This window comes from Coccinella septempunctata, chromosome X (assembly GCF_907165205.1).
Source record: "Coccinella septempunctata chromosome X, icCocSept1.1, whole genome shotgun sequence".
NCBI lineage: Eukaryota > Metazoa > Arthropoda > Insecta > Coleoptera > Coccinellidae > Coccinella > Coccinella septempunctata.
This window is the reverse complement of record NC_058198.1, coordinates 12,787,324-12,805,912: the sequence shown is the minus strand read 5'-3', so window position 1 is coordinate 12,805,912 and position 18,589 is coordinate 12,787,324. Positions and strand designations below refer to the sequence as shown.

Here is an 18,589-nt window from a genome sequence, read left to right as displayed (position 1 = left end):
CATATCATTGGATGTTACATGAATTAAATCATTGGTATAGATTATGTAGAGTAGAGGACCCAATATTGAGCCTTGTGGTACACCTCTCTCAACATGTAAGGGATCTGATATTACCTGTTTGCCATTTCTTCCTCTCTCTGTGGTTCTTTGAGTTCTTCTTGTTAAATATGATCTGAAGAGATCAAGTGCAACTCCTCTTATTCCATATTTTTCCATTTTTTCTAATAGGATGTTATGATTCACACTGTCAAATGCTTTTGTCAAATCAAGGCAAAGAGCTGCTGTCACTTGATTTTTATTCAATGATTTTATGATGGAATTTAGTGCCTGATACATTGCATTTATTGTGGATTTTCCCTGCCTGAAACCACATTGTTGCTTAACCAAGATGTTATTTTTTTCAAAAAAATGTAAGACCTTATCAAAAATTATTCTCTCGAAAATCTAGACTTTTTTTACAGCCTGTATCTTTTCAATCGAGCTGAATTAGAAAAAATGACAGAGTAAAGAGAAAAAGTGTTTCTTTAGATCCCAGGAACCTCCTGTTGAAATATAATATGTACGAGTCAAATTCACACCCGATATGTATTTCATCCACATAGTTTTGGTATGGTACTGGAATACCTTTCGAAGAGATTTCGAAGGGAAGGGCAATAGCAGAGAGAATACAGATTGGCATATAGTTCAGATTCAATTGAACAAATATTTCCTCTCATCAAATTGACGACAAAATTCTTTGCATACCGTTGACACAAAAATGCTTTTGGAATTCCCTTAGGACGATAGTGTGATTTCGAACATTCACTAATTAACCGAATAAACTTCCCCTCCTGATGTTGAGGCATATTGATGCGGCAAAAGCCATTTCGTCGGTAATTATTCGATTGGGATTGAAATTTCAGTCTTCCAATTATAATTGAAATCCTCGGTTTCAGCCTCATTTTAGGAATCCAATAATCGCCCTATTGGTCTGATAAAATTACTTCATTGGGCCCGTGTCCGTCTTTCTCCAGAAAAGTGATTACTCTTTGGTCAAGTCGAATGTTAACTTGTGCATCTTGCGATATACACCGGGTCGTAGTGTTTTGTTTATTATTTTGTAGAAATTTTTGTTTGTGGAGTTAGATAAGATGACAAAACATGATAAGGATTATTATGGAATATTACGTTCCAACACTAATTTCAATTAAATGTTATTAAATCATTAATTTGTTCGAATGCAATAAAGAAGAATTTGTCGTTGTTGGTGTGGTGAGCATTGAAGAATTGTTTCCTGATTAATTGTATATATGGGTAATTTTTTGTCCATTAAATAATTATAAGGTATTATCGAAAGAAGAATGATACCTATTTTAGTATTCAAAATATATTTTTTCATGACTAATAGGAGAGTTTCTAGTTTCAGCTACCGTGTGGACCAACGTGTCCTGAAATGTATAAATTAAACATATTTATTTGATATATTTGGAAATTGTTATGCTACTGACTATTCTGCGTGAAAATATTTTTATATTTGCACTAAAGAGTAATTTGCTAAAAAACTTTTGACTCAAACATTTATTCATACATTCATTGCTGAATCTCGTTTTCGAGAATGAATCTACAAAAAGGTCAAAAAAAACCGAACTATCGGTGCGATCAAACTTATAATTTCTTAGGACTACTTGCGACTATGTGCCCTCCTGTGACTGAAGAGACCCAACCGTGACCTACCGATCCTTCCACACTCTGGGCATGGATAGTCACCAACCAGATCTGGCCACCGCTGTATTCTTCTCGAGTCTCTATTATAGTTGTGCAGCAAAGACCTCCACTCTGTCTAACGCTAGTTGTTCCCAGTTATGATTGACATTAACTGATTTAAGGGATTGATGCAGTATATCCTTGAACTTCTTACACTGGCCTCTTGGTTTCCGAGGTCCCTCTGTGAATTCGCCGTACAGAGCTATTTTGGGGAGTCTTGTTTCTTGCATCCTCAGAATGTGGCCGCTCCATCTGAGTCGGGCCCTCGTTACTTGAGTCTCAATCGTTATACAACTCGCGCCCTGCGAGACTTCTGCATTTGAAAATTTGTGGAACCATCTGATGTGCATTATTTGTCATAGATGACGTTGTTGCTTTTGTTCAAGCTGTTTAATGTGTCGCCTCTAGAGAGTCCAGTTTTGGCTTCCGTAAAGAAGCGTTGGGAGGACCACTGTTTTGTAAACAGCCGTTGAGGTCGTGATTTTGAAACACTCTGTCCTTTAGCTTCCAGAATGCTCGTGATGCTGAATTGATACGGTTGTGTATTTCCGTGTCCAGGTTGGCCCTAGTATTTATGAAGCTTCCCAAGTATTTGAACCTCCCGACCTGTTCTAGAGTTTCATCCTCCAGGCTGATATCTGTTTGAAGGTTTTCTGGCGGACTAACCAGAATTTTGGTTTTGTCAATGTTGAGTCTGAGGCCTAAAGCTTCGTATATATATTTTGATGTGTCCAACATCATCCAAAGATCCTCTGGGCTGCTATCGATAAGTGCGCAGTCGTCTGCATAAGTTTCGTGATAAACTTTGTACGGGTTTTTGCTCTGAGGCGCTTCAGGTTAAACAGGCCTCCATCAAATGTGGATCTTATTCCAACACCTCTTGAAAGCATGCTCATGTCAGCAAATATCGAGACAGCTATGGCGAAAATATTGAACTGTAACGGCGCTAACACACAGCCTTGTTTTATTCCCGAATTGGTTAAGAAATGGTCGGTTGTGGAGCTATTATTCTGTACTCCAGATGTGTTGTTGGTATGGAGGTTTTTAGAAACTGCTAAGAATTTTTCGTGTTCTCGAAGACGTCCCATGATTATCTATAGCGCTCTCCGATTCACCGAGTCGAAAGCCTTATTTAAATCCCTATAGGCTGTATAGATCCTTGATTGTTGTTTACGGGCCTTCTCTTGCAGCTGTGACAGTGTAAGAATTAGGTCCACCGTACATCGATTGGGTCGAAAGCCGCACTGGGATTCAGGTTATAGCTTTTCTGAGAGTGGAATCAGACTTTTAGCCATATTCTTCGTAAAAAAATACGTGAGAAATGTCACCTCCCTCTCTCCGCAACCACACAGATCTGAGTCACTGACATGAATCTTATTCAAATGAAACGGAGCACTGCAGTGGTTAGATCTTAACCCATTTATTGTGACAATGTTACCCCGTGTAAGCTCAACACCCTTAAACCAAGGTAGGGTGAACATAATGAGAAAAAGGACGATTTCCGACGTTAACCTTCCATTCCCTCCTCCATATTTCCCAAACACTTCGTTTATACCGAGGCCAAAAAGCCGTAATGTCAACCTTAGTGATTCCTCAGTGTTTTGCAAGGTGATCAGCATTGTTATTACATACCTGGAATGTTAGTATGAATTGGGACCCATATCAACTTTATGGACAACCCATGGTCAGAAAGGAATATTAAATTAGCTCTAATGGAGAGAGTGATATGGTTATTTTTCGCTGAATTTTTCCATTTAGATATTTTTTCAAGCGAACTCATGGAATCCGAAATAATCAGGCACCTTTTCAAATTCATACTTTCAGTTTCCCTTGAAGCTTTCAGAATGGCAAGTAATTAAGCCGAACATATGGGGAAATAATCTGGTATTCTCTGGGATATGAAGATACCCACAGAGCTATACCTATGCCTGTAAGATTAGGGTTTTCAGAAGCATCCGTGAATATCATTACATGATCAGGGAACTTTTCAGAGCAAGCAGAGATAAAAGCCAACGAATTATCTGGAGAGTCCTTGGAAAGGTTCAAGGTGAGGAATTCTATAAGCGTGGTATGAACAGACAAATAATGAGAGAAGCAGGGATGCTGGTAGGAGAAGAAATAGCCTTCTGTGTCATTTATGAGAGAGAACGATTCTATCATAGATGGAGGAGTGCCATTGAGAGTCCAATTTTTAAGGGGGAGGACCTTAGTTGGGACGGGGTCATTAGAGATTCTATGGAGCCTTGAGACGAATTTAGTTGCCAGGAAGAGCCTACGGTATTTGAGGGGAGTTCATTAGACTCCATCAGAATGATAGGAATAGGGGTCGATTTCATGTAGCCCATCGCAATACGCAAAGCAGAATATTGAATACGATCAAGTTTATCGAGAAGGACTTTCGGACACACTGCCGTAATCAAGAAATGAACTAACGGTGGATTTGTACAAAAGTAGCTGCGTTGATGGATGACAGCCCCACTAAGTCATGAACAGAGCCTTCATTACATTCATATCTTGTAATGATTTGGAAAACATATTGTTGATATGATGAGACCAATCCAGGGACTGATGGATAGTAACTCCCAAATATTTCACCGTTTTGGCCCACGGGATATCTTTTTGAAAAATAATTAACATGGGGATATTCGAAAGGGGCTTTGTTCTAGTACAACATAGTGCTGAGGATTTTTCAGGGGACAGTTTGCCCAATTGTATATAGATTTCAAAGCTTTAGTCATCTTATCAAATGAAATATTAATGGAAACAACAATTCCGAAGGAATTGTCGTTCCAATAATGTGAGTTAGTCATTTTTGTATTGTATCTTCTCAAATGCCTCTTTGAATGTAGACCCTGTGGAGATAATTGTACTGTCATCTGCATATTTCAAAATAGTAATGCCAGGAACATCAATGTCATTCTGTAAATCACTTATAAAGAAATTAAATAAGTTGGATTCTTCGGGGAACCCTGCAATAAGCCGATATTCGACAGTTTGGGACCGATAAGCTCACCTGAATATGGATCAATTAGAAAAATATTCTCCTCCAGTGTCAAAGATCTCAGGAGTTCTATGAAAGGTCCAGGGACTTTCATGGCTAGGAGAGTTCTATCGAGAAGGTCAAACCGAACAGAGTCATGAGCCTGCCTAATATTCAAGAATAACACAATGACTACATCATTCCTTGAAAATGCCGAGTATATTGAAGTAATCAAAAATGATAATGCATCATACACTGATTTCCTTTCACGAAAAACGAATTGGAGTTCTCGACATTCAATTGATTGCTGGTAAATTCTCTCTAATCTGATGGCCTACAGAGTCTCCAAAACTTTCAAGATGCAGGAAGTTAAGGCAATGGGACGATAGCTACGGGGATCATCTGGCGATTTATTCGGTTTACATATGGGAACGACAACTCTGTCCTTTAGTGACAAAGGAATATGTGGGTTAACATACAAATTATCATAGATCTGGGTCAGTAACTGTTTAGCTTTAGTTGGCAAACACTTCAACATACCATAGGTGATACCATCCTCACCTGGGCAAGATTCAATTTTAGATTTAATGCAAAGAGATAGTTCATCATAATTTCTTTCCGTTGCAGGCCGATAAACTCTTACAAAACGTTCTGAATGATTCACGCTCAGCTTGGCGAACCGCAGCTTGGATGTTTTCAGCATTTCGGTAATTTTCAGTAGAAGGATCTCGTAAATAGTTTTTGAAAGCCTCAGACCTTTTTTTACCGCTTCAGAAAGCTCAGTGTTCAACCATGATTTCCTATAAGAGGTTGGCTTGAGGGGTTTCTTCCTAGAAATAGCTGACTCTGCTGCCTCTTTAATGAGGTCGCAATTCTTTAAGGGCTTTGATGTCGGATTTTATCGTTGATCATTTCCTGATATTTACACCAGTCAGCCTGAGAAACATTGTATTCTTGAGTAAAAAAGCGTCTGTGTGGCGTGGGGCAAGAATGCTGGGAGGATCCTATTACTGTTAACATTGGGAAATGGTCAGAATTTCCAGGGTCAGCCACCACCCTCCACCTGGAGGTGGTCCTGAGGTCGCTAGAACACAAAGTAAGATCGGGAGCACTTAAGTTTTTGCCAAGAGCAGTGACTCTGGTAGGGGAGCCATCGTTTAAAATACATATGTCCTTGAAGAGAAGAAGTTCTGCTACTATATTACCATTTGGGTTTATCATACCTAAGCCCCAAGTAGAATTTTGAGCATTTAAATCACCTCAAATAATAAAGGGTTGAGAGATATTACTTCTTAATATGTTCCAGAATGTTATACGCAAGTTGATATGTGGAAGACAATAAATATTAATAATTGTGAGGTTCATAAAATTCAATTTAATTCCTTGGAATTGAACCAATTCGGAAACTCTGATACTATCTAGGTTAAGAACCGAGAAGGAAATGTTAGCCTTTATTAACTATGCAATACCTCCAGCCAGAGAGATTCTATCTTGTCTGACAATATGAAATGCTGTAACTTTGAAATTCCAAGAGTCATTAAGCCAGGTCTCTGACAGCAAAACTGAACTTGGTGAATACTCTTCAATTAGTGACCTTAGATTTTCGTTATTAGACAGAACAGATCTGATATTCCACTGGAAGGTCTCGAACACGAAAAACTTTAAAATGAAAACTGAAAAAAATTCAAGTAAGCTTAGAGGAGGAGAACTAATAGAAAGATTGACTAAGGGATAGATTGAGAACATGGTAAGATATCACCAGCCCCCGGGGACTGGGGTAATGTACGTTTTTCAATAAGGCATAAATATTCTTCAATAACTCTGAACATTCATTATCAATAAGACGCTTTGAAATTAGATTAAAAATGTCATCGACGAACGGGGTGTTTTAAATCGATCAGATACATAAAACAATGATGTTTGGCCTGAGTAATTTTGAAAATTATGTTTTCATTATGAAATGAAGGGAAAAACTAGGAGGTAGTAAAACGCTCTAAATGAGTTCAATTTCGGCTATTTTTGTCGTTTTGGCAAAAGGTGCAAAACGTTGAGGGGTCAAACTATACTCATTTTTCAATGTACCATCTCCCCCAGATAGCTTGGTACACATTTTTTCACATTGTGTGAAAAGTCTCGGACTTTTCGTTCAAGGAACAAAGGAGCTCCACCGAGTACTAACAACATTTTCCGTCAGACATTGAGTGGAACATTTTCTAGTCATTGAGGTTGAAGAAAATGAAGGAAATATTCACCCGACATTCGTGAAGTAGAAAGAGTGGCCTAATGCATACCGCAGCAAGCACAATCGAAACATTCAAGGAGGACCTCGGCAGAACATTTGTCGTCAAAGATTGGGAGTTTTCAGTTGACCAAACATGGGTTTTATGTCATCTGAATTGATATTTGCTTCCTTAATACATATCCTACTGGATCATTTTCCATTTCAACTGGTTACAAAAACTATTCGTATATTTTTAGCTTGCGCTCGGAGAATTTTATTGTTGGTTATTCAATTCTCAAAGATCCAAGTAAAGTTATTTTCATTTTTTTTTCAGTTCCTCCAAATATTGATGATTCTCTCAGCAGTAGTGATGTCATTGTTAGAGAGGGCGCTAACGAAACGTTGACTTGCAAAGCCACAGGTTATCCAAAACCCAGTGTGAAGTGGAAGAGGGACGATAATTCTAAAATAACCATCAACAAAACACTTTCAGGTCAGTATAGAAAAAGTTTCTTGCTATGAGTTATGGGGATAAATAACACGTGATTGAGGAATGTCATTATGCTGAAGAAAGCATGGATATTATATAAGCATACATTATCCTCACTACATTCAATGATTGTAGACAAAAGTATTACTAATTCAACGATTTCTTCATTCAACATATAATGTAAGCCATAAGATCGATATCCAAATGCATGTTTTCCCTCCACTCTTATGCATAAAGCTTATTTATTGCCAACAAGGACCGTTACGTTTCAAATAAGTTGAAACCCCTTAAATCAGCCATACTTCGAGCATGACAGTGTGAATGCACAGTCTGAATCGGATTTCTTCTACATCATTTATGGCCGCATTGTATGCACCGTTTCATTAAACAAATATTCAGAATATACGCAGAAGTCGATTCCTGACACGGGCTGGCTCTAGTTCACCTTGCCCCATTATCTATACATATAGAATACCTATTAAGATATATGTTGCCTCATAAAAAAATTTCTTAAAGCTAAGTTTTTTCCTTCAGTACTCTGGTAGATTTTATAAAAGGAAAGGGGCAGTTTATTTTGCATGATATTCAGATAAACGTTGCAAGTTTTTGGAAACTAGTATAAGGCTCTCTCATTTGATATGTATTTTCTGAGGTACAACTTTGTACGTTATATACAAGAAACAGAATGATTCTGTTCATGGGAGTGAGATCTATGGGGCTGCAAATTTTGTTGAATTAGGGTGAGAAATAATCAAGTTTGTGACAAAATACCTTTTTTCTCTACTTAGAGACATGAAATTAAAGTATATTCGCCGAAAGCCTATGGATGCTTTCAAATATGTTTCTAGACATCGTATTGCTGACGAGTGAGTTTTATTTATTGTAACGTAGTTACCTCGGAGAAAACTTATCTCGAGCGCCAGCTATTCTTTTCACTAGGAAGAATAGCAAACCTACCAGAGTAGCTGCTAGTCGGAGACAGAGTTCGCTGTTATCTAGGGTGGTAGCGATAACGAAGTAGTCAAAATCGAATTAGGTACTAGTTTATTCACACCTTCGGAAACTGATTATATGTACAAGGGAGATATGTGTAGGTATGAAATATGAGCGAATCTGTAAGCGAACATACATTCGGGAAATTCTATCCAGTCACGAGCACTTTATAAAGTTTATACCGGGTGCAGTGAAAAATCAAAGGTTCAATAAAATGCGCCAACCAGAACTGACGGAATGAATACTAAGGACTTGCTATACGGTATCGGGATGTAATTGTATTTCTCCAGAAATGAAACACAACCAGGGCGGGTCTATTCGAGACTTCTATTCGATACCCCAAGGGCTATAACGCTCCATGACTGATAGCGAAGAAAAGGTCTATTTTTAGCGCAACTACGGGATTTCACTGACGACGAGCGGTATCTCTTATTCTCTACCCCAAGGGCTATAACGCGCCATGACTGATAGAAAAGAAGAGATTGCGGATTCAACACTTATGACGCGGACAGGGGGGTTGACGGGACTTTCCCTTCAGTACCCCAAGGGCTTGCGCGCCATGACTGATAGCGAAGGGAAAAGTCAGACTCGCGAAACAGGGCAAAGAACGATAAAATATAACAGAAAGCGATACAGTTCAGCAGTGTCAAAGTCAAAGAAGTAACCGGTGTAGGTCTAACAAAGAAACTGAACGGTAAAGACGGGGACCTACCTCCTTTATTTCAGGCACTCGCGGAAAAGAAATAAAAAAAAACAAAAATTAATTCTTAATATCACTGATGCTAGCAACACAAAATTATTCTTAAACGTCGAATCGCAGAAACTACGGAGCATAAAACTAACTGAAGTAAAAGAGCAGTAAAAACGACTGAAGTAACAGAATCAAAAGTAGAAGTTACCAAGTGAAAGACTGAAGTAAAAGAGCAAAAGTCTCCGTCGCGGGGAAAAATTTGCTTTTATAGGCAAATCCCCCCTCACGTTAAAAATCTATCTGAAAATTCCAGAATGCGACAAGAATGAAAAACGTCGTCAGCTCCGGTTTATCGCATATCAACATCAGAAAAACGTCGAAATCTTCAACGGCATGCAAGAAAAACAACGTTAAACACAGATAAACGGTTTTTTACATTTACTCTGCCTATTGGAATGAACGTACTGAATATTTGAGAATTAAAATATTTTCAAAGACGGAAATATGAAAACGAAAGGAATGCACTAAAATGAACTCCAGTTTTCCTCAGAAAACTGGGATTCATTACATTATTTATTTATTATTATTATTATACGGGATCAACCGCATTACAACAGGCAACATTACAGATAATAGTATCTAACCTTAATAATGAAAGAAAATACAATATAAAGTATACTACCCGCACAAATCCAAGATTACAAAACTAAAAAATATCCTCAATCTGTCTCCTGAAGTGAGGCAAAGAAACACTCAAAATTTCAAGATTCGGTTTGCTCTCAGTAAACGTCCCGGAACATTGAAGGAGATCTTCGCAAGAAGTTCCGGACAGATCACCTGGCCATTCAGAAGTACAAACTTCTTGTTTGTCTACAAAGACAAACAATAAATCTCCACGCACACGCCTATCATGGAGACTCCCCATATTTAGCACTGATCTTGCTTCCTCATATACATGGTCAGCTGGAATTCTCAAGTGAAGCTTAAAAAGACAGAACCTTAAAAACTTATTTTGAATCCTCTCCAAAATTAAGCTACTGTTTCCATAATATGGAGCCCATACCATGGAGCAGTTCTCCAACAAGGACACAACGAGGGACATATATACCCTTTTGCAGGTTTCCACCGACAAATCTCTGCAATTCCGCATCACAACTTCCAGAACCTTGGAAGACTTGACCACTACCATATTTATATGGTGTCCAAAATTCAAGTGCTCATCTAAATAAACTCCGAGGTCCCTTATCACCTCTAGATACCTGAGATCCACATTCCCAACATAGTAAGTAGATGAAACTTTCCTATTTCCTCTATAAAAGCTGGTATAACTACACTTGTCCACATTCAAGGACAATCCATTTACTATGCACCACTCACACAATCTACTTAATCACTCTTCTGAGTGATCTCATTGTAGAACTTCAAATCATCAGCAAACATTTACTACTCCAGAAACAAAGTACTATGTCATTTATAAAAATGAGGAAGAATTGAGGCGAACAGTGCCCACCCTGCAGTACACCCGAAGCTACATTTACAAGACGGGAGCAGACGCCACCCAAACGGACCTGTTGAGTTCTACCATATAGAAAACTCCCAAACCAAGACACCATGATCTCAGAAAAACCAAAATGCCTCTTTATCAAACGCCTTACAGAAATCCGTATAGATAACATCCATCTGCCGCCCACTCTCCATTGCACCGACTAGATCATCCTGGAACACCAACAAGTTAGTCAAAGTAGATTTTCCTTGGATAAAACCATGCTGTTCATTGACCAGCATCTCCTTACAATTAAAGTAGATCTGGTCATAAATTAGGCTGTCCAGAAGTTTTGGAATCGCTGACTGAATGGTCACACTTTTGTAGTTCACAATTTTACTCCGATTACCAGACTGGAATATTGGTATAATAAAGCTGTGCGTCCATTATGTTGAAAATTCTGCTGATTCAATAGATCTTTTAAACGAGCCAAAAAGAGGGTTGGAGAGAACACACACACACAATTCTTTAAAAAATAATTAGGTATACCATCCGGGCGGAAACTAACAACTGGCGGCAGGTGAGCTATCTTATCAAAGATTAACTCTACAGATAGTTTAGGATCAGGAATTGACGAGTTGCCACTCGTCTGGCCAAGGGATGAATCTTCAAAAGGTCCATCGTCACTATTATATACAGATTCAAAATATTGGGCAAAGCCTCACAAACTCCCACGGAACCCATAAATTCACGATCATCAAGACACATCAAGTTGGGAATCTTATCCGATACTCGCTTATTATCAAAGTTCCTCCAGAAGCTTCTGGGATTAGTATGAAGTTCTTGGTCCAATCTTGATACATAATCTTGGTAACAAATATTCACTAGGGCTTTGCAGTCAGACCTCAACTTTGAAAAGGTGTTATAGTTACTAGTAGTCTGGTTCAGTTTATATTTTTTGTGGGCCATTTTCTTCCGATAAATTAACGATCTTAGTTCCGCCGAGTACCATCTGGGAAAATTAGAAGTTCTGAATCTCTTTAGGGGGACAAATAAAGCCAAAGCCATATATATTATATGATAAAATGACGCGACGGCCCCGTCTGTGCAAAGAGAATTCAAAAAAAGATCCCAATCGATTCCACATAAACAGTCATTCAAACCCATATAGTCTCCATTCTTGAAGTCATAAAAAAATTCCTCATAATTTAATCTATCCTCCTGTTCAACATCCATATCGACAACAAAGCTGTGAGCCCTATGATTAAGAGACTTTTCAAGAATATAATCAATGGCCTCAGTAACCAACACCCCACTTACACTTGAAAACAGTAGATCCAAGTAGACAAGTCTATCATTTGGGATTAATATTTTTTGAAAAAATTAGGCCCAGCATAAAATTGACCCAGCAAGAGTCCGTTCGAGCTTGAGGGACATCTAACACAAACACCATAATCATCATTCTCCCAAAGTGCGTCAGGTATGTTGAAATCACCAAAAATATAGAAATCATAATGTGAAAATTGCTGCCTGAGTGCTTCAACCGACCGGCAATGCAGATCGTAAACTACAGAACTCGAGCTTTGGGGAATATAAACCCCTCCCAAAATGAAGTTACAACCATTAAACTTACACAATAAGAACAATTGCTCAAGTGACTGATCCCATATTCTGAGTCTTACAACATTGATTGAGTCTTTAACATAACCACCACCACGTGTTTTGCTGCTTGTAACTATTGACCTATCACACCTAAACAGGTTAAACGATTGCACAGACAATTCAGCATCTGAAAACTGATCTGACATCCAGCTCTCTACAAAAATTAAGATATCATATTTCGAGCTTATAATTCCATTACGGAGGTCACCAATTTTAAACTTGTAATGGAGTTGAAGATGACTACTTTTGGTTCCCAATACGTAAGTCTAAATACAACCGGAACGTCACTAGCTATTTTGGAAACAATTCCTTAATATTGATACAATTTTTTCAATATTACGGAAAAATTATGAAAAACGTTTTTCAAAGGGTATGATTTAAATGCAGATAAAAATCATGAATGTGTTCCGAAGCTTATCAGACCTCTTATGATAATTAATGGAAAAACTCTCCAAACTGCAGAGGATATCGAATTGATAGAAAATATTCAGACTGACCTATGTGTAGGCGAATGAAAAAATGTCCCGGACAAGTTGAGAAGTACACCAGTTTGTTGGATGACATAGTTCCGCAATTGTTAAGCATAACGAATTTGCACGCTGCTCACGAGTCTGTAATAGATGACATGTCATGTCTTAGGTCGAAAGTCGGACAAATTGGTGGTCGGGATGCGGCTGCAGCTAAAACTGCAAATTGTTTGGCTGGAGGAGGTACCGACGCTGTCAGTATAAAAGAAATCTAGGAGAGGCTCGAGAGATGCTACACTATCATAGTTAGGAACGTTCTTGACTGTCTGTTCCAACTGTTTGGAAAGGTGTTGGGGACAAGGTGGAATTGACTTATACAGGGTATCCTGGAATGAAGGGATAATACTAAAACACCTCCTATAGGAGCTATTGAGGGCTCTGAAAAAATACCAAGAAAATTTTTTTTCCCTCATGGAATACTCCAATCGATATGCCGTAAATCGTTGGTATTGCCAACTTTATTGGAAGTAATGCTCGAAGGTGTGGGAGAAAACTATTGGTTCTAAATGGATGGATGTCCTGCACACCAGCAGTCAACGTCCATGGTCACTTGAATGCCACCTACCTAAATAAATGAAATGATCGTTTGGGCCTCATTTTTGGCCTCCATATTTCCGGATCTGAATACGTTAGATTTTTTGTTAACAGGGGTGGCATAAAAGACGAAGTGTAATCTGTTCCGATTACTTATTCAGAAAACTTGCTCAGCTGTCTACAGCAGGTAACTTAAATGATTTCCGATCATTGTCATGCGCGATTGCTGGGGAAGATACATGTCGAACATGTATCAGAGTAGTGGGTAGGCGGTTCCATCATTTATTATAGTTCTGTGCACATTTTATACATTCTCGAACTCATTATCGGAGAAAATAAATGAATGATAATGAATCTGATTGATTTTTAATTTGATTAGCTGAGTGAGAAGAATAACTGAAGTTGCATTATTTTGTTATTTTCCTCCCTTGAGATCTCGAAATTATTGAATATTTTTAATATTTCCTTATTGAGTCTAATTAACTCTCAAAACTAATAGCAATAACTACGTATTTACACAAGTTATGAAGATGCATTGTACCATTTAGAAATCCGCATATAAGAAGCATATTTTTTGAGCAGTTGGCTACTAGGGTTGCCATACATATTTTTTTCACCACGAAAGAACTCATAAATTTGATTTATTTTTAAACATGATACACAGAATGGTATCGTGGTAGGAGAAAAACCTTTGTTTCGAAAAATGTACCCTTTCTTAGGGGATAGATTTTTCTTGGTATTTTTTAAAGAGCACTCAATAGCCCTTCTATGAGGTGGTCAAGGATTAACCATCCATTTCGGGACACCCTTTATATTGGCGTATCTTCTTGCTGCTGCTCTTACGAATGATCCATATGATACTTTGCCATGATACAAGTGGCCAGGCAGATAAATCGACTGTTTAAATGAGGCTCCTGATGTTAGGAGTGTGCAGCTTCACCCATGTATCCCCTCTCTGATAACATGGGGATCGAACTCATTTTTACAATGACATAATTTTTTGTTGGTTTAATTGAGTTCAATTTTGGAGTATTTTGCAGAATTATGAACTTCACTTCAAATTTCTAGCAGATGTACTCTCCATTCCATTTAATCTCAGAATGAGAATGCTATCGTTTTATGAAGGCGGAATATTTAAATCTAATAATAGGTAGATTTATTTCCAATTATTTGCGTAATTATTTGGGTTTGGAAGTATGATTATAAGGGTTATAATTCTTTTGAATAAGTTAAATGAAAAGGGTGCCACCCAAAAAAAATTTTTTTATTTTCGGTTTCAATCGACTTACTCTGACTTTGATGTTATAATATCACGAAAAATTGCAAATCAAAGTACCTATTATATAACGACTTCTATACGCACAACTGAATTATAGTGGGTTCAACTATATTTATATTAATTCTAGTTATAAATTCTTTGTTATTTATAAACTATATGTATTACTCATATTGGATATCATCAATTTTATTTGAAATTCACGCAGGTAATAAACTGTTTCTATGAATTGAGGAAATTTTAGAAAGCATTTCGAAGAGAATACACCTGATATTATACATCAATGTATGAAAGAAACAGATTTTCTTCAAATATCAGTATTCAGGTTCATTCATAACCATTGGAACATTGCCTAAGGAATAATAATTCGAATCAAAGTATGAAAATGGGATCTAGTAGGACTCGGTTACCATCCTTTTGGAAGATATCTAGGGTTACTCGAATGTTCAAGAAAGATGACAAACTGTACACGAGCAATCACCGACTCATTAGGCTCATTCCTATCATATCCAAATTTCCTAAGAGTGTTGTATGTAGTCGGTTGCCTGAATACTTACACTTTTCTCAAGTCTTTGATCGTGTTTCTGTTACTTGTTTCTTGGTGCTTCTTTGTCCGATTACAGACAGCTTGTCAGGGTTCTGTTTTGGGTCCTATTTTTCAAGCGTAATTTTGGTTTTTCCGGCTTCATTTTCATCATTTCATTCGTAATATGCTGACGACAGCAAGCATTATATGACACTTGTTTTCCTGATGTACTTCAGAACGACGTGAGTCGACTAAACCATAGGCATCAGTATATGGTTGATAGCACATGTCTTTTGTCATGTATGGAGTATAATGACCTTGGAATAATTATCTCTGGGGATCTGTCCTGGTCTGCTCACGTGAACAATATAAACTTCAAGTGTAGTAGGATACTGTGCTCAATTCGGAAGCTTTTTTCTGAGTGAAAAGTTGCAGACAATTTCCATTCCATATCACCTACGTTCTACGTCATTCCCACACTTGCTCGCAAAACAGTAGTGTTTGGAAGGAACAACGCTCCTGGACCAGGATTCCTTTGAAAGTATTCGTCCAACATATGAGGAGAGACTCAAACTTTTCGGTTTTCACAGTTTTTGTGGGCGTTGGATGCGTGACGACCTTATTAGAACTTCACTTATACTACATGGTTCAATAAGAATTGAATCGAAATGAAGGAAAGTAGATGCTGACCATGGTTTTATTCTAGCTTGACCTCGTTGATCAACCGACGGAGTCCAGGCGATGGCAAATCTGGCTAGTTCGATTCAGACCGTCATATCTTTTGATATTCATATCGGCGGGTGGTGTACATGCGAATTAATTTCTATTATTGCATTTATACCCCACTGATATAGGCGTTATCTCTTTCTTACTACATGGTTGCATTGGTGGCTGAATCCCTATCACAGTCGTTGTCACCATTATAAAGTCTATCGTGATGTGTTTCTAACTCGAACGAGAGAGTTATTCTTGTTCAACGGGGTATTTACCAAGTGAAACTCTTTGCCAGAAAGTGTGGTTCATGCAGAGAGTGTAAAATCGTTGAAGAACAGATTCGACTATGTACCAAATTGTCAATAAAGTATCCGAAGTTTTTTGAATTTCTTTCTCGTATTTTCAATTTTCTACTGAATTACCACTGGTATATCTATGGGAGATGATTCCCCAACATAAGGGTCCTGTAGCGTTCCTCGAACAACTGAAGAACAGAAGAATAATCACTTGGAAGACTGGACCTGGTCGAAAGACCCTCCCAGTCAAAAGCAAGATTTGGCTATCATTTACTTACTACTGAAGGCATTTCTAACGACGAGGGTTGTTCAGTTCTTGGTCTACTACTGAACTCAGAGTCTTTTAATTCAAAGTCGGACGTCTTGTCAGTCTTTATTTTCTGTCATCATATAATGTCAACGCTCCCTTTTTTTATTTCAAACTATGAACTATGATCCTAACTATGATCCTAATGTGAATGCAACAATGATACAAAAAACTAAGAAAATAACTCAACTCAAATTCTAACATTCTCCCAAGCCAAAAAAGTCTAGTCTTCAATTTCCAACCGGCAAATTTTGTGAACTGACCGTCTGTATTCGCCAACATTGGTTTTAACGTCGACGACACGAACCCTTTCATCGGGCCCTCGATGTACGTTCCCAATCCTGCCTAGAAGCCACTGGAATCGTGGAGCATTCTCATCTGCTAGCAATACCAAATCACCTTCTTTGATATATTGATTATCATTAGTACCATTGGTTTCTTTTCGTCAGTGTGGAAAGATATTCTTTCATCCATCTTTTCCAGAAACTTTCTGATAAAGAACGAGCTCTTTCAGTCCTCACAGTTTTTCCATCTGAAAATTTGGGCAGAGGAATACCTGTGCCACCAATAAGAAAATGATTGGGGGTTATCGATTCAAAATCATTCGGATCAGATGAGACTCTGGTTAAGGGCCTAGAATTTACAATGAATTCTGCTTCGGCGAAAAATGTTTTCAAAGTCTCTTCTTTAAGCGTTTGTTGCAATAATACTCTTCTCAATCACTCTCTTAACAGAGCCTATCAATCTTTCCCAAACTGCACCCATGTATGGGGAAACAGGGGGATTGAATGAGAATTCGATTCCTTTCACAGCCAAATTTTCTCGCAATTCTTCCATTCTGAATTGGCGTGAAGCTTCTATAAGTTCCTTCGATGCGCCATGAAAATTGGTTCCGTTATCGCACAATATCTTTCCAGGGATTCTTCGTCTAGAGACCATTCTCATTATGGCTTGAATTGCTGAATCACTAGTTAGAGAATGAGCTTTTTCTAGATGGATAGCTCTAACCGCCAGGCAGGTGAAAAGCACTCCCCATCTTTTTTCATTTATTCTACCAATCTTGATACAAATCGGTCCAAAATAATCCATACCAATGTTGATGAATGCTCTTTTTCATTTCTGCAATCGTATTTCTGGCAATTGTCCATCATAGGTACCATTGGCTTAGCTCTTGTGATTCTACATCTCAAACATTTTTGGAATTCAGATTTTACAGCCCTTCTTCCATTAATGATCCAATATTTTTGTCTCAGCTCATTCAAGACGGTTTCAATGACTTGATGATTAAAGTTCTCATGATATTTTTGAATCAGAAGTTGCGTCAAGTGATGTTCTGGAAATAAAATTATTGGATTTTTTGTCTCTTCATCTAAGACGGGTGACAAATCTGTTCTTCCTGGTTCTCTGTAATTTTCTAAATTTCTCCATAAAATGCGTTGTGAGTCCCTGTCTTCTTCACGTATCAGTACTCTGTGGAACATTTCCCTCACGTCACCACAAAAGGCGATCTTTTTCTGATGAAATTTCAACAAGATAGCTCCAAGAGAATTCATTTGATGAGATCAAGTCAGCAGCATGTCATTCAGACTGATACCATTGGATTTTGCTGCTGCATCGAACACAACTCTTACCTTTTTCTTATTTGGATTTATCACTGCAAAGTGTGGCAGGTACCATGTGCGGGGACCATAGTTTTCAATCTCTACTGATAGCTTTCGTAGATAGTTTTTTCTCACGTGATCTTCAAATTTAGCACAATATTCATCAGCTAAATATTTATCTTTTAAACATTTCCTTTCAGTACAATTTAATCTTTGCATTGGCATTTTGCATTCATCATTCTTCCATAGTAATCCTATTTCATATCTCTCGCCAACTTGTTTTATTGTTCTATTCATTATTTCGTTGGCTCTGGCATCTTCCTCATTTACTTCCAATTTAGAAACATTAATTGTTCCAAAAGATTCCCTAGTGTGGAATTTTTCCATGATATCCTTCAAATCTTGTTCAGGTTCTCTTTCGTCACATATATGAAAAATGTGATATCCCGATCTATTCTGTATGTCTGATTGGATTGGTCCACGTACAGACCAACCTAATTTAGATTTAGAAGCAACAATTGAGTTTGTTGGTATAGATTGGATAC

General features: G+C 37.9%; 1 protein-coding gene across 4 annotated transcripts in view; it reads left to right on the top strand.

Annotated features, from left to right (window-relative positions):
* The window catches only part of LOC123321548 (neurotrimin-like), a 652,977-nt gene that overhangs the window by 571,172 nt on the left and 63,216 nt on the right, over window positions 1–18,589 (top strand). For all 4 annotated transcript variants that reach the window (XM_044909213.1, XM_044909212.1, XM_044909214.1 and 1 more), the window contains one exon: window positions 7,279–7,437. In XM_044909213.1, the coding sequence (XP_044765148.1) occupies window positions 7,279–7,437 (159 nt within the window). The remainder of the gene's footprint in view (window positions 1–7,278; window positions 7,438–18,589) is intronic.